Source organism: Haemorhous mexicanus, chromosome 31, assembly GCF_027477595.1.
Source record: "Haemorhous mexicanus isolate bHaeMex1 chromosome 31, bHaeMex1.pri, whole genome shotgun sequence".
NCBI classification, from domain to species: domain Eukaryota; kingdom Metazoa; phylum Chordata; class Aves; order Passeriformes; family Fringillidae; genus Haemorhous; species Haemorhous mexicanus.
This window is the reverse complement of record NC_082371.1, coordinates 3,787,249-3,807,658: the sequence shown is the minus strand read 5'-3', so window position 1 is coordinate 3,807,658 and position 20,410 is coordinate 3,787,249. Positions and strand designations below refer to the sequence as shown.

General features: G+C 52.9%; 4 protein-coding genes across 4 annotated transcripts; all 4 read left to right on the top strand.

Annotated features, from left to right (window-relative positions):
• Positions 1-2,481: 2,481 nt before the first annotated feature.
• LOC132340141 (loricrin-like) lies at positions 2,482-6,019 on the top strand. The gene is made up of 3 exons (XM_059870941.1): positions 2,482-2,624; positions 3,909-5,137; positions 5,229-6,019. Exons 2-3 carry the CDS (start codon positions 3,928-3,930, stop codon positions 6,017-6,019), a joined length of 2,001 nt encoding a protein of 666 aa, XP_059726924.1. The 5' UTR covers positions 2,482-2,624; positions 3,909-3,927.
• A 1,862-nt stretch (positions 6,020-7,881) lies between these two features.
• Positions 7,882-9,834, top strand: LOC132340177 (loricrin-like). The gene is made up of 2 exons (XM_059871015.1): positions 7,882-7,985; positions 8,373-9,834. Exon 2 carries the CDS (start codon positions 8,388-8,390, stop codon positions 9,651-9,653), a length of 1,266 nt encoding a protein of 421 aa, XP_059726998.1. The 5' UTR covers positions 7,882-7,985; positions 8,373-8,387; the 3' UTR covers positions 9,654-9,834.
• A 2,578-nt stretch (positions 9,835-12,412) lies between these two features.
• LOC132340176 (loricrin-like) lies at positions 12,413-14,517 on the top strand. Its single transcript, XM_059871014.1, has 2 exons — positions 12,413-12,512; positions 12,976-14,517. The coding sequence occupies exon 2, from the start codon at positions 12,991-12,993 to the stop codon at positions 14,290-14,292; it is 1,302 nt and encodes a 433-aa protein (XP_059726997.1). The 5' UTR covers positions 12,413-12,512; positions 12,976-12,990; the 3' UTR covers positions 14,293-14,517.
• Positions 14,518-15,949: 1,432 nt separating this feature from the next.
• On the top strand, positions 15,950-18,611 carry LOC132340194 (keratin, type II cytoskeletal 1-like). The gene is made up of 2 exons (XM_059871042.1): positions 15,950-16,104; positions 17,689-18,611. Exons 1-2 carry the CDS (start codon positions 16,081-16,083, stop codon positions 18,370-18,372), a joined length of 708 nt encoding a protein of 235 aa, XP_059727025.1. The 5' UTR covers positions 15,950-16,080; the 3' UTR covers positions 18,373-18,611.
• The last annotated feature ends 1,799 nt before the right edge of the window (positions 18,612-20,410 follow it).

Genomic DNA, 20,410 nt, shown 5'->3' with positions numbered 1-20,410 from the left:
ATGAGGAGAAATACACCCAGAAATCTGGAGAATGGCTCCCAGAAATCAGGAGATTTGCACCCAGAAATCACCAAAATTGCTCTCAAAAAATCAGGAGATTTGCACCCAGAAATCAGGAAAATTGCTCTCAAAAATCAGGAGAATTGCACCCAGAAATCAGGAAAATTGCTCTCAAAAATCAGGAAAAATGCACCCAGAAATCAGGAAATGGCACCCAGAAATCAGGAAATGGCTCCCAGAAATCCAGGTTCATTTTTTATCTGCTGGATCCTGGCAGGTGCATCCTGAGTGCCCTGGATCCCGGCAGCAGAGATAAACAAGCTGCTCCAGATAAGCAGAGGATGTGCTGCAACCACAGCCCTCCATGGGATTCCAGAGCTGCCCAGAATCCCTTCACCTCTCCCTTCCCTGCCCCACCTTGCTCCCAGTCCGTGGAGGGGCCTGGCCATTCCCTTCAGGAGCTGGGTGTTCCTGAATTTACATTTAAATTTTCATTTAAATTCAATTAAAATCAAATTTTCCCTCGGTTTTGTGGGAAATTCAGCACCAAAAACCGGGAAAGGGGAGGTGATTTTTATTTTATTTCACTTTTTTTTGCTCTGTTTATTTATTGAACAGAGCAATTAATTATTGTTTATTTATTTAATTTCTTTAATTGAACTTTTTTTTGTGGGTATTTTTAATCTGCCTACTCTCCTGCTCATCCTCCAACAGCCAGGTGTGTGTGAGCATCCCTTGGGAGTGACGTGGAGAAGAGACTTCCAAAAGTTTTCAGAATAAAAAATGTTAATATTACATATGTTCATTTACATATAAATTTATTTATATAAAATTTATGCTTATATTTATATTTTAATTATATTTATAGTTATCGTTTATATATTATATTATATTATATTATATTATATTATATTATATTATATTATATTATATTATATTATATTATATTATATTATATTATTTTTATTTTTATTTTTATTTTTATTTTTATTTTTATTTTTATTTTATTTATATTTATATTTATATTTATATTTATATTTTATTTGTATTTGTTTATATATAAATATTATATATGTATATATAATAATGGTGATGTGTAATTTATATATATATAAAAATGTTAAATTTTATATATATGTATATATATATGTATATATATATATATATATTTTAAAATTGCAGTTCTCCATATATAAATGTTAATATGTTAAATTTTTAAAAATATATCTATATTTGGGGCCTTCTTGTAACAAAAATCCCAGAAATCCCACTCAGATGAGCCCTAACACAGCCCTAGGGAGAGGCCCCTTGTCCTGTGCCCCCCGTGGTGGTGTCACCTCCAGCCAGGTCCTTTGGTGGCATTTGGGGAGGACGAGACAGAACTGAGACGAGGCTGGGCAGCCTCCAGGGCAGGATTTGGGCAGGATTGGGGCAGGAAGGTGGCAGGAAGGTGACACCTGGGTGGCACAGCCTGCGGCTCTGGCGCCAAGAACTGAAATAATAAATCAACTTCCCGTTGCCTCAATCAGCTCCATCTGAGAGAAAGATCCTCCCAACTCTGGCGCTTTGGAGCTCGCCTGGAGCTGGAGAGTTTTGCTGTCTGGAACTTCCTGCTGCTGTCTGGAACAATTCCAGGCTGGCAGAAGAAAGGCAGGAAAACTGGGAGCAAACTCCATCCAGAGTGGGCTCTCCTGAAGTTCAGGGGTGAGGGCCTCACCACCCTCACAGGGAGCAATTTCTTCCCCATATCCACCCAAAATCTCCCTTCTTTCAGTTTAAACCCCTTCCCCCTTCTCCTGTCACTCCAAACCTTTGTAAAACCTCTCCCCGTGTTCCTTGTAGCCCCTTCAAGGTCACCCCAAAGCTTCCCTTCCTCGAGGCTGAGCAGCCCCAATTCCCTCAGCTTTTCTCCAAATCTCCCCAAGGACCATTTCACTCCTTCTTTGGGCTTCTTTGGGCTCCTTCCCTCCATTCTCAGTAGGTCAAACCCTCCAAGGGCCGTAAATCACCCGGAGCCTCCCAGATTTGCATCACTCCAACCTCTGGCTCTGGAGGCATTTGTTGTGTTTTTGGGGAGCTGCAGCTCCTCCGGACTCACCGGAGCCCAACGTGTCCCTGGCAATAACGTGGGTGTCATCAGGAACATATAATCCACAGCCTGGGTTGCATCACACCCTAATGACACGCCAGGGCCACCTCTGGCAGCTCAGAAGTATTTTCTAGAACGAGAAATAAATTCCCCGCGTCCATAAAGACAAAAAACCCCCCCTCCCACCAAGTTTCCTTTCTGGAATGCTGCAATTTTCTAGAGAGAAATTGAAAATCACTCGTTTACGCTGAAAATGTTTCTGGGTTTTGGTGTTTCCTCACTTTGCTCAGAGTAGGTGGAGCCAGCCAATAATTTTAACAAAAGAGGTGGTGGAAGGAAGGGCGATAGCGATCTCTGCAGTGACTGAGCCCGAGATTATGCGAAGTAAGTGGGCAGTCGGGGCTGGGCTTGGCCGTAAATAAATCAATCATTGCTTCTTTCCAAGAGGAGGACCAGATCCTATATAAAAGTTCTCCCACACCACGTTCCCTCAGTCCCGTTGACTCCTTTCCACTGGTTCGTGCCGTGGGACACGGTAAGAGATTCCACGCTACTGATGGAATTTAATTTGGCTGATTAGGCTTGGAATGCTGAAGTGGAAATGTGGGGTTAAATGTGGCTTTTGGGTCTCAAAAATTCCTCTTTATTTGCAGTTATTTTTGGGTTTTTTTTTTTCCTACCAGTTCAGGGATGGTGTAACTGCATAGGAAAAGGAGAGAGCTAGGACTTGGAAAATCTGGAGTTTGGAACTCCTTGGATTTCTCTGGGCCCAGCACCCCACACACACAATTCCTGAATATTCTTGGAAAACAAACCTTGAGGGAAAGGGCAGGAAAAAGAGGGTTTGCAGGTACTCCACAAAGAGTGGGAAAAGGAGGAGCAGAAACACAAAGGGGGGCTCTTTCCTCTTTTATCTGGGTGGGGAAGGGGTTTCTTTTAAGCGCTTCATTTCTCAAGGAGCAGTTCCTGAGGAGCATTTCTTGAGGAGCATTTCTTGAGGAGCATTTCTTGAGGAGCACTTCATTTCTTGGAGGTTTGGACACCAGATCCTGCTGACCTTTTCCTTTCAGAGCGGTCCCTTCCCTCCACAGGAACATCAATTCCTGCTGTTGGCACACGAGGACGTGGCTGGGGTGGGGATTAAGTGCTAAAGAAGAGCTCAAACTTCAGAGCATCCCTCGGGGACAGACGCACATCAAACCCTCCAAGTGCTGCCCTGGAGCTGCTGAAGTTTTGGGCTTTTTTTTCCTCTCCCCTTTCTTTTGCATCTCTGACAACTTTTCCTCTTCCTTCTCCTTCTGGAGGAGAAATGAAACACTGAGCTCCTTTGAAAGAATTGAAGAATTTGAAAGGGTTGAAGAATTTCAAAGTACAATGGAGTCATTGTTATGCAAATGACGAGCCGGGTTCTTTCCTGCGGCCAGGGAATATTAATCCCTGTCCCTGAGCACTGCAGCCCTTTCACAATTCCCAAACCACATTTGGATGAGGGTAATTCTGGGGTACCACGGCCTCGTGTGCCTCTTGCAGTGACACACCTGCTGCAAAAGGGAATTATTAAGGCGTGATTGTTGTCCTAGATAAAAAAAGGAACAGTTATATCTGGATAAGGAGGTTCTGTGGATGGAATAAGCTAATAAACTTCACCTGTTTTCAGTTTAATTCATTAATTTGACAATTTTTGCATCAGTCAGAGGCGGCGGAAGGAGCAAAAAGGGAAGAGAAGACAATTCCCTGTTGGAAGGGAATGGGGTGGCCCAGTAGCACAACATCCCCTCCCCCTGGAAGTGCTCAGGCCTGGATTTTTTGTCTCCTGCAGGACTCCCATCACACAGACCATGGGCTCCCACCAGCAGAAGGGCGATGGCCAAGGGATGTCCGAGCAGTCCGGAGGGTGCCACGGCGGCGGCGGCGGCTGCGGCTGCTGCTGCCATCACGGAGGAGGTGGAGGAGGAGGAGGATGCCACAGCAGCGGTGGAGGAGGATACCAGAGCCAGGGATCGTCCTGCCACGGAGGAGGAGGAGGAGGAGGCGGCTGCTGCGGTGGCGGCGGTGGCAGCGGTGGCGGTGGTGGGATCATTTATCAGACTCACATGCCATTAACCTCCTGTGGAGGTGGAGGAGGAGGTGGAGGAGGAGGAGGCGGCCAGCAGAGCCAAGGATCCATCTGCATTATTGGAGGAGGAGGAGGAGGTGGAGGGGGCTCTGGGCAACAAAGCCAAGGTCCCATCATTATTGGAGGGGGTGGAGGTGGCGGAGGAGGGGGTTCTGACCACCAGAGCCATGTACCCATCTGCATCGGAGGGGGAGGAGGAGGAGGAGGAGGTGGGGGTGGTGGCCAGCAAAGCCAAGGTCCCATCTGCATAGGTGGAGGAGGCGGTGGTGGTGGTGGAGGTGGTGGTCAGCAAAGCCAAGGTCCCATCTGCATAGATGGAGGAGGTGGTGGTGGAGGTGGAGGCTCAGGCCAGCAGGGCAAAGGTATCATCATTATTGAAGGTGGCGGTGGTGGTGGTGGAGGTGGAGGTGGCGGTGGGCACCAGGGCCAAGGTCCCATCTGCATTGGAGGGGGAGGAGGAGGAGGTGGTGGTGGTGGTGGACAACAAAGCCAAGGTCCCATTGTGATTAGTGGAGGAGGTGGTGGTGGAGGAGGCTCAGGGCAGCAAAGCCAAGGTCCCATCTGCATTGGTGGGGGTGGCAAGGGAGGAGGAGGAGGAGGAGGTGGTGGTGGTGGCTCACAGGGCCAAGGTCCCATCATCATTAGTGGTGGTGGCGGTGGTGGCAAGGGAGGAGGAGGAGGAGGAGGAGGTGGATGTGGTGGTGGTGGCTCACAGGGCCAAGGTCCCATCATCATTAGTGGGGGTGGCGGTGGTGGCAAGGGAGGAGGAGGAGGAGGAGGAGGTGGTGGTGGTGGCTCACAGGGCCAAGGTCCCATCATCATTAGTGGAGGAGGTGGTGGTGGCAAGGGAGGAGGAGGTGGAGGAGGAGGAGGAGGTGGATGTGGTGGTGGTGGCTCACAGGGCCAAGGTCCCATCATCATTAGTGGAGGAGGTGGTGGTGGCAAGGGAGGAGGAGGTGGAGGAGGAGGAGGAGGTGGATGTGGTGGTGGTGGCTCACAGGGCCAAGGTCCCATCATCATTAGTGGTGGTGGCGGTGGTGGCAAGGGAGGAGGAGGTGGAGGAGGTTCAGGGCAGCAGAGCCAAGGTCCCATCTGCATTGGAGGAGGAGGAGGAGGTGGTGGTGGTGGTGGTGGTGGTCAACAAAGCCAAGGTCCCATCGTTATTAGTGGCGGCGGTGGTGGTGGTGGTGGAGGTGGTGGCTCAAGCCACCAAGGCCAAGGTCCCATCTGCATTGGTGGGGGTGGCATGGGAGGAGGAGGAGGAGGAGGAGGAGGTTCAGGCCACCAGGGCCAAGGTCCCATCATCATTAGTGGTGGTGGTGGAGGAGGAGGAGGAGGTTCAGGGCACCAGGGTCAAGGTCCCATCTGCATTGGAGGTGGCATGGGAGGAGGAGGAGGAGGAGGAGGTGGTGGCTCAGGCCACCAGGGCCAAGGTCCCATCATCATTAGTGGTGGTGGAGGAGGAGGAGGCTCAGGGCAGCAAAGCCAAGGCCCCGTGTGCATTGGGGGAGGCAGTGGAGGAGGAGGAGGAGGTGGAGGAGGCTCAGGCCACCAGGGCCAGGGTCCCGTCATCATCATCGGGGGCGGTGGTGGAGGTGGAGGTGGAGGTGGCTCCTCCAGCTCTGGAGGAATGTCCATGCAGCAGCAGACCCAGCCCATCTGCTGGCCACCACAGACCAAGCGCAAGTAGTGGCTGCCAGAAGGACTCTGCCACCAAGGAAGCCCAAGAAATGAAGATGCCTGACATTTCCTCACCTATTAAATTTAAGATTATTTGCCTTGTTCTCTTCTCCCTTCCCCTGGGAATGTTCTGACTGGAACCTCTGGTGTTGTGTATCCATAACTCCAGCCAGGGTTGTTCCGTGTGCCTGTTCCTGCCCCAGTTTTCAAGTGCTTCACCAGACAATAAAAGTTGCAGTTCTAGAGAGTTCTGTGTGTGAGTGTTTGGATTTTCTGCCCCGCGTTGCTTTATTTCCATCCCTGGTTTGATTGCAGTGCTGCTGCAATAAAGCTCCAGAGCAAAACTCCACTGAAACCCCACTGGTAGAAGAGATTTTGGATTCACTAAACATTCTCAGGTCATTTTTTAATGTCTCTTGATGATGATGATGATCCTGACTTTTGCCTGTCAGAGAAGGTACCACAGAGCTGATCACTGGGGTCTCTCTACCTCACCAAAGTTCTGGCGTTGCCCAAGAAAGTTCTGAGCAGGTTCAGAGAGAGAAGATGTCAAAATTCATCTGTGACGGATTTCAAGGTGTAATTATGGGGTGAGAGAAGCTCAGGCCCCTCCTGAGGTGGTGCAGAAGCTCCTGGTGCTCTCACAAGTGGAAGAGAAATGAAGTTCTCCAACACTTTTCCAGCTCTGAACCCCCAGTGGAATCAGGGACCCCAGCAAGGCCCTTCCAAGGGCTGGGACACTTGGGGATTTCCTCATTCCCACAGGGCTAGAACAGCTCCGGGTGTGAGTCTTCAGAGGGAGTTTCCCAGTGGGGAGCGATCTCTTTGATGTGGTCTACTCCAGCAATTAGCAGGGAAAGGGAATTAAACCTCGGAATTGTTCTACGGGAGGCAGGTGACGGACACCTGGAATTGTCCCAGGAGAAAGAGGAGTGACCCACGGCCATAACGGCTTCCCCTGTCCCTCCACCCTCTGCCCTCACCCCCGTGGGGATCTCAGTGAGGCAAACACCTCAAAACACATCCAGATGAATCCCTCCACTGGAATAGCTGAGTTTCCTGGGATTTTATTCTGGGAAGTCATGGAGGGTGCTAAAATTCCAGTGGCTGGGAACTGCACAAACACTGACATTGCTGGCACAGAGCAAAGCCAGAGTCTGGGGTCCCACTTCAGGGGGGTGGGAATGGTGCTGTCAGAAATTCCTGCACCCAGAAATGGCCCAGGAGCAAGAAAACCAAGATCCAAATTACAGAAATTCTCAGGGCTACAGCGGGAGACACCACACAGCCTCAAATCTTGTTACTTCTTCAGAAATGCCAGAGTCATCCCCAAAACGGGCAGGGATTTATCTTTTTGGTCCATATCCATGGAGATGCTGCTGCACAGGGGGGATGTTGGATCTGGTACCCCTCCATCTCCATCACTTGAAGTGGTGGGGCCTGCCTGACCTCGGCTCTCTCCTGAGTGGGGGAATCAAACAAAAATCCCCATCAACCCTTCGCTGCTGTGGTGGGAAATCTCTCACAGCCATGGGGGATTCCTGTGGTGCCCCAGCAACACCAGTCCCACCCCTGCTCCCCTGGGAATCTCCACTGTGGAGTCACAGGATATCCTGAGGTGGAAGGGACCCCCAAGGATCATCAAAGTCCAACTCCCGACCTTGCACTGACACCCCACCAATCCCCCCTGATCCTCCAGTGTGTAACACTCAATAAAAAGAGGCTCCCCAGCCCCTTCTGGTGTCGGTCACCAGCGGCATCTCCTGGCTGGAGTGGAGGGTGGCAACCTCCAGAATCCTGCTGGAGCCCCAGAAGGAATTCAACCACGGGAATTCAACCGCGGGAGCTGGGCTCACGTGTGGGACCTGCCGTGGATGCAGGGCAGCCGAGGAAATGATGCACGGGAGAGGCATCGTCCGCATTCAGTGAGTCAGGACAAGTGGGATGGAGGAGGAGAGTCTGTTTGGTAAATAAACCTATCACCATTCCTTTGGATGCCTCACTTCCCACTCAGGAAAAACGGTATAAAAGTTGGTGGATCTCGGGGTGCTTCATTCGCTCAGCTTTGCCCTGAGGTGTCCGTGGTCAGAGCCGAGAAGGGTAAGTCCAGGTCTGCCCAAGGGAGGCATTCTTCTCTTCCTTTCCTGCTTCCAAAATGCAAAAGTTTTGGTGACAAACATCTGGTGGGTGGCAGTGGAAGGGCAGGGAAGTTGCTGGGATGAATTGAGATCTCTTGTGGATGCCTTGGTCCCACCAGACCAAACAGAAGCAGGATCAGCCTGTGCTGCTGAGGGTTGTCTCTCATCAGTATTGAGATGGAGATGGAATGGGTTTGGGGTAAGGAGGTGGCTCAGCTTTGGGATAAAAATCTTTAAAAGAGGATCCTGGCCACTACAAAGTGGTGTTGTGCTGGACTGGGGTCACAGGCCTTGGGAAATTCTCGTGAGAACTGGTGGCTGCTCTGGGGTAAAAAGCTTTTCCTTGCAGGGTCACTGCTCCAAGATGTGCTCCAGACAAAGCGGGTGCCATGGCTGCGGCTGCTGCTGCTGCTGCCGGGGCAGTCAACAGTCCCAGGGCTCCTCTGGCGGGGGAGGAGGCGGATCCTGCTGCGGTGGAGGATCCTCTGGAGGATCAGCCCAGAAGATCATTATCAGCTCTGGCGGTGGAGGAGGAGGAGGAGGAGGCTCCTCCGGATGCTGCGGAGGGGGATCTGGTGGCGGTTCTTCAAAGAGCATGATGGGAGGTGGAGGAGGAGGAGGAGGATCCTCTGGATGCTGTGGTGGAGGATCCAGTGGGGGCTCCTCAAAGAGCATGATGGGAGGAGGAGGCGGTGGTGGATCCTCCGGATGCTGTGGCGGAGGATCCAGTGGTGGATCTTCAAAGAGCATGATGGGAGGAGGAGGCGGTGGTGGATCCTCCGGATGCTGCGGTGGAGGATCCGGCGGTGGATCTTCTGGGATGAAGATCATCATGGGAGGTGGAGGTGGTGGAGGTTCTTCTGGATGCTGCGGTGGCGGATCCGGCGGTGGATCTTCAAAGAGCATGATGGGAGGTGGAGGCGGTGGGTGCTGCGGTGGAGGATCTGGTGGTGGCTCCTCAAAGAGCATGATGGGAGGCGGTGGTGGATCCTCTGGATGCTGTGGTGGAGGATCTGGTGGGGGTTCTTCTGGGATGAAGGTCATAATGGGAGGTGGAGGCGGTGGTGGATCCTCCGGATGCTGCGGCGGAGGATCCGGTGGTGGCTCCTCAAAGAGCATGATGGGAGGTGGAGGAGGTGGGTGCTGCGGTGGAGGATCTGGTGGCGGCTCTTCTGGGATGAAGGTCATAATGGGAGGTGGAGGTGGTGGAGGTTCTGGATGCTGCGGTGGTGGATCCAGTGGTGGCTCCTCAAAGAGCATGATGGGAGGTGGAGGTGGTGGAGGATCAGGTGGATGCTGTGGTGGAGGATCCGGTGGTGGCAGTGGGGGATCAGCTCAGAAGATCATCATCAGCTCTGGCGGTGGAGGAGGAGGAGGAGGCTCCTCCGGGTGCTGCGGAGGGGGATCTGGTGGTGGCTCTTCAGGAGGGAAGATCATCATGGGAGGGGGAGGCGGTGGCGGATCCTCTGGATGCTGCAGTGGCGGATCCGGTGGTGGCTCCTCAGGCCAGACCATCATCATCAGCTCTGGAGGTGGCGGCGGAGGCTCCTCCCAGCAGAAATGTCCCGTTGTCATCCCCATGTCCCACCAGACCAAGCAGAGCTCCCACTGGCCCTGCCAGCAGAAGTAACAGCCCTGGGCAGCTCTGGTTCCCATCAGGAACAGCCAAGTCCTTGCCCTCTGAGTTTTTCCCCAGCACATCCTCGTCCCTTGTGTTCCCTTGGTGCTGCATCCCTGTGCTGTGAACTCCCAGGTGGCTCCTCTGTGCCATAAATGTGACGGGAAATAAAGATTTCTGTGCACGGACAGAACTGGTTTGTGAGGTTCCATTTCTCCTTTGTCAGTTTGCTTCCCAAAAAATGTGTAAAACATCCAAAACATTCTGCTGGGAAATGTTCTCCAGCCTCCAGTGCTGGAGCAGGTGCTCATCAACACATCTTTCCTATTCCCAACATAATTTTCCCTTTGTTCACCCTGAACCCATTCCCTGTGTCCTGTCCCTGCAGTTCCTGAGGAAAAGTCCCTCTCCAGCTTCCCTGGAGCCTGCAGATCCTGGGGTCTCCACACAACCTCCTCTCCTCCAGGCTGAGCATTCCCACCCCTCCCAGCCTGGCTCCATAGGGGAGGGGCTCCTCTTTTCTACTTCACGGCCTTCTCTGGACTTGCTCCAACAATTCCATGTCCTTCCTATGTTGGGGACACCAGAACTGGACACAGCATTCCCAGTGGGGTTTCACCAGAGCAGAAAACCCCTTCCCTCACCATCCTTCCCACTCTCCTTTGGATGCAGCCCAGAGACAGTTGGCTTTCCTCTCAAAGGGGGAAAATCCTCTCAAAAAGGATTCCCAAAGACCTCTTTGGAACTGGTGGGATTAGTCTTGAGTCCAGTAAACTTTAACTTTAAGCTCAGAGGATTTTTGTTCACCTCACAAACACACCTGGTAGGGAGGAAACAAAATTAGCAGTTACAGGGATCATCGACCATGAAACTCTTGAGGGATCACGACTGACAGATTCCTGCCTTTTGGAGAAAACTGGAGAGTTCTTCTCCAGGATCACGCCCCACACTGTCAGCATCACTGTGCCTGAGGGAATCTGGTGGGAAAAGGGATCCAGGGTGCTGTAGGATCTGGCCAGGGATTTGTCCTCTCTTGTATCAACCACCCACCGAGGTGTTTGCAGTGAGGAGATGAAGAGGCACCACGACCTGCCAGCCCTTCCCGAGGGCTCCAGGACTGCAGGAAAAAGGGCCCAGCAGAGATCACAAAACTGAGAATGTGGCCCTGAAGCATTTTACATCCTCATTTCCCTTTACCCAACACTGGCATCCGAACTTCTCCCCAACCTGGAGAGGTCGTGGCAGTGCTGACCCTGTGCTCCGGCTTTTCCTACATCTCTGGCAAACAAATCCATGGGCTGCAGGTCCAGTGCTTCCAGGGGTCTCACCCTGGGCTGTCCACACTCTGTGATCTGCAGGAGGTCCTCTCACCACCCCCCAAAAACCTCCATGGCCTTTCCACATCCCTGGGTCAGGACGAGCTGCTCATGCTGGGTGTCCCTCTGTGCCAATGAGCTGCTAATCCTGAGTCTGGCTAATCCAGAGTCCTAATCTGGGCAAGTCCCTACAGGTTGAAGGCACGGAAGGGATCAAGGTGTTGAGATCCTCAGGAGTACAACACCCACACGCCAGAGCTGGGAGCCAGAACAGCGGTGACACCTCAGATCTGGAGATGAGAACAGAGATAAGGCCACGGGAGGGACTGCAAAGCTGAACGAAGGAAGCCCCTGCACGTGTGTCCCCACTGCTGGTGGCCCTGTCCCCATCCCAAGGGTGTCGCGTGTGCGTGATCAAAGTCACGTTCGTGGTGACAGCCGGGACCTGCTGCTGCTGTCACTTGTCCCCACAGCCAAAACCCCTATTAATCTTTCCTCTACTCAGTGTCCCGGGAGGGCGGATGCTGCTGTCAGGCTCCAAACACGCGTGACACAGAGCTGGTGCTGGGACAGCTGTGCTGACAAACTGTCATCCTCCAGCAGGGAACATATCCAGGTGACTCCTCTGCTCAGGTGTGGGTGGGGTGGCCTCTGAATACCCTCAGAAATGGGTCCTGTTGAGCTAGAGGGGGTGTTTATTGTCCTAGAGTTCAGGGGGGTCTCAATGGCCTTCAAGGGTCAGGTCTTGATGGCCTTCAAGGGTCAGGTGTTGATGGCCTTCAAGTGCAACTTTGAAAACAGAAGGATTCCAAGGTTTTCCTCACTCCGGCTTGGAGACTGAGACCCCTGGAAGCTGGAGCTGAGCACAGATCTCCATGGAAATCCAACAGCTGCTTCCACTTTGGGGTCACAAAAGATGGAGGGAAAAGTCCCCTTTGTCACTGTCACCCCCACAGCATTCTCTGACACAGATCTGGGCAGCTCCAAAGCAGGGAACTCTGTTGGGGTGGCACCTCTGGCCTTTCCCAGCAGGATGGACATGCTCCTGCTCCCCATCTTCCCAGTCCTCAAGGAAATTCTCCAAAATTCTCTGTGACTCTGCTCAAGCACGTCCTTTATCCTTGTCCTTCCATCCCGCTCTGGCTTCCCACTCACTCCAGTCCCCATCGCTGGGCATCTGCTCAGTCCCCACTCTGTCCTGAGCACTCAGGGAGCTCCGTCCCAGCAAAAACTCGTTGGGGGCCCCTCCAAAACTGACCCCAAGATGTCGTTTGCCCCAAAAATTCGGAGCGAGGCCCCCGGAAGGGAATCATTAGGCGGAATTAGCGGCTGCGATACAGAACAGGGCCAACGCGCCTCCTTCGCATCTCCTCTGCTGCAGGTGAGTCAAGGAAGGAGGCAGCTGAGGCCAGGCTCCGTCAATAAATCTCTCAGCATTCCTTAGGGTGTCTCACTTCCCTCGGGAGCGCGGTGCAGCCGGTATAAAAGCTCAGCCATCCCAGGGCTCCTCATTCAACCCACGCCGAGCATCGCGACGTTCCCACCAGCACCAAAGGTAAGCCCGTGGATACGGAAACTTCTGGAACCTCTACGCAGGGAGGTCCCTCCACCAGTTTGTCTTTGGGTGTTCCTTGAACCGTGGTGGCTCCAAAACCAACTGGAGGTGCCAACGGAGCTCCCTTCCTTAGACAGGGGCGTTGCAGGTGGAGCCCTGAAAGCTGAACTTTGAGCTGCTGAGTCAGTGTGAGACATCCAGAAGGATCCACACCATTTTTTAGGCGTGTCAGAGCATGTGTGCAAACCTCGGGAAGTGTTCCCGACCTTCCTGCACGCAGAGGGTTCCTGGAACTGTTGTGACCTGCAGAGATCTCCCTGGGATGCCATGGCAGCTCTCAGGGAGGGAGTTTAAAGTAGGACTGCAGAAGATGGGACAAGTCCTGGGAACTCTTCCTTCCTGAGCTGGGAAGGCTCAGCTGCATCTCCAAGGTTCTCCTTTCTGACCTCTCCATCCCTTGCAGGGTCACTGCTCCAAGATGTGCTCCAGACAAAGCTCCGGTGGCTGCCATGGGATGTCCTCCCAGTCCAGCGGGTGCCACAGCCAAGGTTCCGGTTGCCACGGGGGCAGCTCCTCCAGTTACCAGTCCCAAGGCTCCTCCTGCTGCGGGGGCGGAGGGGGCAAAGTCATCATCAGCTCTGGTGGTGGAGGAGGGGGATCCTGCTGCAGTGGGGGCTCCTCTGGATACGGGATGGGAGGGGGATATGGTGGTGGCTCTTCGGGATCAAAGAGCATCATTGGAGGGGGGAGCAGTGGAGGATACTCAGGTTGTGGCATGGGAGGAGGGTACGGTGGTGGCTCTTCAGGAGGGAAGACCATCATTGTAGGCGGAGGTAGTGGAGGTTCCTCTGGATGCTGCAGTGGAGGATCCAGCTATGGGATGGGTGGAGGATACGGTGGTGGATCTTCAGGGTCAAAGAGCATCATTGGAGGTGGGAGCAGTGGAGGATACTCAGGATATGGCATGGGAGGAGAATACGGTGGATCTTCAGGGTCAAAGAGCATCATTGGAGGTGGGAGCAGTGGAGGATACTCAGGATATGGCATGGGAGGAGGGTACAGTGGTGGATCTTCAGGATCAAAGAGCATCATTGGAGGGGGGAGCAGTGGAGGATACTCGGGTTGTGGCATGGGAGGAGGGTACAGTGGTGGATCTTCAGGGTCAAAGAGCATCATTGGAGGGGGGAGCAGTGGAGGATACTCAGGTTGTGGCATGGGTGGAGGATATGGTGGTGGATCTTCAGGGTCAAAGAGCATCATTGGAGGTGGAGGTTCCTCTGGATGCTGCAGTGGAGGATCCAGCTATGGGATGGGTGGAGGGTACGGTGGTGGACCTTCAGGGTCAAAGAGCATCATTGGAGGGGGGAGCAGTGGAGGTTCCTCTGGATGCTGCAGTGGGAGCAGCTATGGGATGGGTGGAGGATATGATGGTGGATCTTCAGGGTCAAAGAGCATCATTGGAGGGGGAGGTTCCTCTGGATACTGTGGTGGAGGATACTCAGGATATGGCATGGGAGGAGGGTACGGTGGTGGCTCTTCAGGAGGGAAGACCATCATTGGAGGTGGAGGCAGTGGGGGATCCTCTGGATGCTGCAGTGGAGGATCCAGCTATGGGATGGGAGGAGGATGCAGTGGTGGCTCCTCAGGCCAGACCATCATCATCAGCTCTGGAGGTGGCGGCGGAGGCTCCTCGCAGCAGAAATGTCCCATTGTCATCCCCAGCGTGGTGTCCCACCAGAGCAAGCAGAGCTCCTACTGGCCCTACGGCCAGCAGAAGTGACAGCCCTGGCCAGCTCCAATTCTGAGTCTCTGCCATGGCTCCTCCTTGCCTTCAGCCCGGGCTCTGCTGCCTGGTCCTTCCCAGGGTGTCCTCTCCGGTCCCCTGGACGCTGCACCCTCGTGTGAGATCTCCAGGATTGCCCTGCTGTGCCCTGCTCCTGGTGCCAGGTGCCTTTGATAATGTTCTGCCACTTTTTACACCCAATAAATGTTACAATTGCTCAAATCTGCCCTTTTTTGGGAGCTCATTTCTTTCTTGCACCACCAACCTGCACTTCATGGTCTTGGGATGTGGAAATGTCTCTGATGAGATGTTTCACTCCAAAGCCACCCGGTTCACTGTCCCAGAGGTTTTGCACCTTCATTTCCACCTGGGCTCTGTGAGGGAGGAACAGAAGACCCCAAAATTCAAAGGAACCATAGCACCAACACCCTTTGGTGCCTGGGCATGGCGCAGGCCCTCTGTGTCCTCTGAGGTGCCAGCACAAAATGTGGACCTGATGGGAGATGTGGCCAGGCCCACCAGGCTCAGTCAGAAAGAGCCGGGATTGGGGATGACCCAACAGCAGCTGGTCATGCCCCAGGTGGGCAATAAAACATCCATGACAACATCCACAGCCTTGCCATCCTCCCCTTTCCTGCAGCAAGCTGAGGGAACACCCTCAGGTTGTGCCAGAGGAGGCTCAGGGTGGACACCAGGAGGAATTTCCTCATGGAAGGGTGGTCAGGCCTTGGATGGGGCTGCCCAGGGAGGTTTGGAGTCCCCATCCCTGGAGGTGTCCAAGGAAGGCCTGGAAGGGGCACTCAGTGCCCTGGGCTGGCTGACAAAGCAGGGACAGGCTGGACTCGATGGTCTGGGAGGGCTTTTCCATCCTCAAGGAATCTGGAATTCCATGATCTGTACCCAGAGGGAAGCTTCACCTACAAACCAGCCAACCCAGCCCCGGGCCGGGCCAGTGGGAATAAAACCAGCATCAAATCCCTCAGGCTGCTCCAAATCTTCCTCCCAGCCTCAAATCCCCCCCTCCCCAGGCTTTGCACCCTGTCCTGGCAGCCCCACGCACGGATTGCTGCCCGGGGATGGGGCTGTGGCCAAAACTGGGACTTTCTGTGGCCACAGCAGAACTTTCCGGAGCTGGTCCAGCCTCCAGGAACTGCTCTGAGGCCCCGCTGCTCGTTCCAAACCGGAGGAAGGAGATTAAAAAGAAGGAAGGGAGGGATGTGAAGGCATAATCCTTCATTAAAGCGTAATCTAGCCAGGCTGGGTTTAAACATCGGGACATTCCCACCTCCGCAAATTCTGCCTTTTTTTAACTCTCTTTGAGCACCTCCAGCACCCTTGCAAAATTCCCACTTAGGGCATCAATCACTTGGAACATATGCAAATATTTTCCTGGGAAAAAGTTCCCCCTGGAGCCACCCGGGAGGGCTCAGATTGTCACCAGAGCTTTGGGAGCTGTTCCTCCCCCTTGTCCCGCGGTCCCCGCTCTCGCTGTGCATTCTCCTACACCCACACCCCCACCCACCTCTCCCGGGGCTGGGGGCCGGAGGATTCCTGCGTAGCCCAGGGCAGGAATGGGCTCATTAGGCAGAAGTAACAATTACAGCAGCGAAATGAGCGGTGGGAAGGGAGATATGGATCGGGAGTCAAAGCAAACACTGAAATCGCAGTTTGGTAAATAAATCCTTCTCATTCCCGAGGGTGTCTCACTTCCCATACACGTTAAACGCCATATAAATGTTCCCGAGGCTGTTTAAGCTCCTCATTCAGTCGACTTTTACCTTCTAAATGTGTTTCCGATGGCTGAAGAGGGTAAGTCTCTTTTTTTTTCTGGGATTTTATCGTTTCCTAGTCATGGGATGCGGTTCATTTGATACCTTGGCTCGGGCTGCCAGCAGGACCCCTCTGCCTGAGCCACATCCTCGGGATCTGGGTGGGCTCCAGCTCCCTTCTGGGTCCAATTCCTGCGGGGAAAGGTGAAATCAAGGCACCAGAGCAGGATGCAGAGGGATGAGCAGGGTAAAAACCCGGCTGGGTCTGTGGTGGGGCCGGCACCTGGGGACTGCACAGCTTCTGTGGGTTTGAATGTGCAGGGCACTTTTTTATATCATTTAAAAACAGCCCTGAGCTGGACCTCAGAATGGCCACGAGCCTCTGTGGCTGGGCCAATCACCTTCTGTAAAAGAATTTTGGGGCTGCAGTAACAGAGCCAGGGTGGAAACTTTGATCCATTGCTCTTGCAACCACGGAGGAACAGAAACGAGGATGATCCTCGGTAATTTTGCAGTTCTGTGGACACAAAAATGACTGGGGGGAACCATGGCAGCTCTTAGAGGGGAAAAGAATACTTTCCAGGCTTTATATTTCAGCTTTTGGATTCTCTGGAATTAGAGGTAGAAAGATGAAAGCTATCCTAGGAAGAGCCCAGATTTCCTTGGATTTGAAGGAGAGGGGCTTGGAGCAACCTGCTCTGGTAGAAGGTGTCCATGCCCATGGCAGGGGGTGCCACTGGATGAGCTTTAAAGTCTTTTAAACCCAAACCACCCCACAATTCCATGATTCTCTACCAGCTCTGATTCAAAGCCTGGAGCTGCCACATTGCCTGGCACCTCCCCACCTGCCTCGGCACCAACACGAAGCAAAACGGTGCAAGTTTGGGGGTGTTTTCCTTTCCTCTTCCAGCTTTTACTGCTGGGGGTGTTTTCCTTTCCTCTTCCAGCTTTTACTGCTGGGGGTGTTTTCCTTCCCTCTTCCAGCTTTTACTGCTGGGGGTGTTTTCCTTCCCTCTTCCAGCTTCACCACTGGGGGTGTTTTCCTTCCCTCTTCCAGCTTTACCTCTGGGGGTGTTTTCCTATTCCAGCTTTACCTCTGGGGGTGTTTTCCTTCCCTCTTCCAGCTCTACAACTGGAGGTGTTTTCCTTTCCTCTTCCAGCTTTATCACTGGAGGTGTTTTCCTTTTTTATTCCAGCTTTATATTTGGGGGTGTTTTCCTTTCCCCTTCCTGCTCTACAACTGGGGGTGTTTTCCTTTCCTCTTCCAGCTTTTACTGCTGGGGTTGTTTTCCTTTCCTATTCCAGCTTTACCTCTGGGGGTGTTTTCCTTTTTTATTCCAGCTTTATATTTGGGGGTGTTTTCCTTTCCCCTTCCTGCTCTACAACTGGAGGTGTTTTCCTTTCCTCTTCCAGCTTTACCACTGGGGGTGTTTTCCTTTCCTCTTCCTGCTCTACAACTGGAGGTGTTTTCCTTTCCTATTCCAGCTTTACCTCTGGGGATGTTTTCCTATTCCAGCTTTACCTCTGGGGGTGTTTTCTTTTCCTATTCCAGCTTTATCACTGGGGGTGTTTTCCTTTTTTATTCCAGCTTTATCTTTGGGGGTATTTTCCTTTCCTCTTCCAGCTTTACCACTGTCTGAGGCGCAAATTCTCCCGGCGGAACCGGGGCTACAGCCGGGACATCTCCCTGAGCCACAGCGGCTTCTGCTCGGGCGCCTTCACCAACCGCCACGGCCGCGCCTCCTTCTCGTGTGGCGGGGACAGTTCTGTCACCTACAGCCGGAGACCCTCGGCCTGCCCGCCCCTGCCAGCGCCAGCCCCCTACAGCATCTCAGGGAGGTTCTCGTGTGACGCCGACGGGTCCCTGGTGGTCAGCAGTGGGGACGGTGGGGTCACGTCTGGCTGGGACCCCCTAGTGGGGACAGTCCCGGTTTATGGCTCCGGAGTGGGGATGGGCTACGGCGGCGAGGGTGTGGGGTCGGTCATCGGCAGCGCAGGGGGAGGTGGAGGATCCGTCCACCACGGAGGGGATTTGGGAGTGGCGGAGGGAGCAGGAGCTGGGTATGGATACTCCGCACCCCTGAGTGACACCCTAAGCACGGGGGGGGTCTCTGAGGGCTCAGGGTACTACGGAGGAGGGTATGGATATGGGACATATGGAACTGGGATGCTCCCTGGGCCAGAGCTCAGCCCTGCGGGCGGGGGATGCGCCCAGGTGGTGCAGCAGAAATGCCCCGTGGTCGTCCCCACCATCAAGAGCCAGCAGTGCAAGCAGAGCACCCACTGGCCCCCCATCCAGAAGAAGTGAGTGGCCCAGCAGCCTCTCCCACGTCCCAAAAGTGACCCTGGATGTGCCACAGTGGAATTTTCCCACCCCCGAAGGTGTCATTATATCACAGAGCTCCACATTCCTCTCGCTGACAACAGTCCCCCAGGAGCTGCTGGAAAAAGGGGTTTGTGCTGTGCTGATGGGAAAAGGTTCTTTTCTCCATCTCCTCTGGGTCACGGGTTGGAAAATAAAACTTCACAGTCTGTGGGTAATTTCAATATTGGGGTGATTTCTTTAATTTCTGGCTCCTTCACTCAAAATGCAAATGGGTCCTCAAGGAATCTCCACAACACAGAGGACCTTTTTCATGTGTATTTTACACCCAATTTAAATGTAAATTTCATGTTAATACAATTAAAATACATCACTTTCAACAGCCAGAGAAGTTCAGGTGGTGCCAGACTCTTCCCAGTGGTGCCCAATGACAGGACAAGGATAAACCAAACTCCAATTCCACCTCAGCATGAGGGAGAATTTATTTCCATGGAGGTGGCAGAGCCCAGGGAAGGAATGGGGTCTCCCAACCCCACCTGGATGCATCCCTGTGCCTCCTGCTTCCTCAGGAGATCTCCCTCCCAACCCCAACTCTTCCAGAATTTTGGGATCCTGCTCTTGACCTGGCTCTTTCTGGAGCTGCTGTTCCCACCCCATGGAGCCCCCACGAGCCTCACTAAGGAGTTCTGCCAATCTCCTGGGGGATTTCCGGCTGATTATTATTTACAGCATGACCTGGCAGTGAAAGGTTGTTTACCTGGCTCCTGCCCCGGAGATTGCTGGGGATGATGAAACCCCGAGCACGTAGAACCTCGTGCATGAGGCAACTCCGAGGAGCTCCTTGGCTTCCTCCCCATAACCTGCTCATGGCATTTTTTTGATAGGATCAGGCCCTAAATTAGGTACGGAGAGATGACAGTTCCAGGGCTGGTTAGGACGTGGGGTTTGCCCAATGTTTAATCTTCTCTGGGGTTGTTTGACTCATCCAAATACTTGTCAGGAAGGGGAAAAAAAAAAAAAACCACAGGCAGATCTGGGTCCATTTAAAAGTGAGACATGAAATCACTTTGTTTGTTTCTCACCATTCTGCTTTCACCCAGCTGGGGGGATTTTGACTTTTTCAACTCAATAAAAATCCAGAAAACTTCACCCTGAAACACCAAAGACCCAAATCCTCCGAGCTCTAAACCCGTGTTTGATGCCACAGGATCCTTCACACATAAAGTGTCGTAAGATCATCATGTGGGGACAATTACACAAGATTTTGTCACCAGCCCTATTAAATTCCATTCTAAAATTAGGCAGCTTTATCATTTATTTTTTTTATTTCTATTTCTAAAATCTACCACTCAGTTATTGACATTTCTGTGGGTTTCCTTCCTTCATTAAGGCACCAAAAATCTCCGAAAGCTCAAATAAATTCCCAGAGAATTCTGCAAAACCAAGCCCAGAGCCTTCAAATATTTGTGTTCATCCAAGTGATTGAAAACCACCTCAAAATTTCAGTCCCTCCCAATACAGAGAAAACACTTGAAAAATCCCATTTCTTACTCCCTGGTTCTGGAGTCTCCTATCAAAGGGCACTCCTCAGGTTTGGATGGTTCAATATTTAATAAACCCAGAGCACACGGGTTTGCACACAAGGCTGGACACGAGGAGCCGGAGCTGATCTGCCCTCCCCAGAGCTCAGCTCCAGCCTGAGGCTGGGAGGAGTCCCAGGCTGGGTTTTATCCTTTTGCACAGCGAGGTTTCCTCCCCTCTCCTTGCGCAACAGGGACGAGTCATCCTGTGAGGAGCTCTGATAGCACAGGAGTCATCCCAAAGCCTGATAACACCTCATCCCCGACTCCAAACTCATCCAGGACTCATCCCCAGCCCTGATAAGCCAGGACTCATCCCGAGCCTGTCTGTGCTTGTCAAACCAAGGCCCCTCTCCCACAGCTGTTGGTCAACAGGCTGAGCAGTAAACACAGCTCTGGCTTCTGGATGAAAGTCTCCAACTGGCGCCTCTGGATAGAAACTC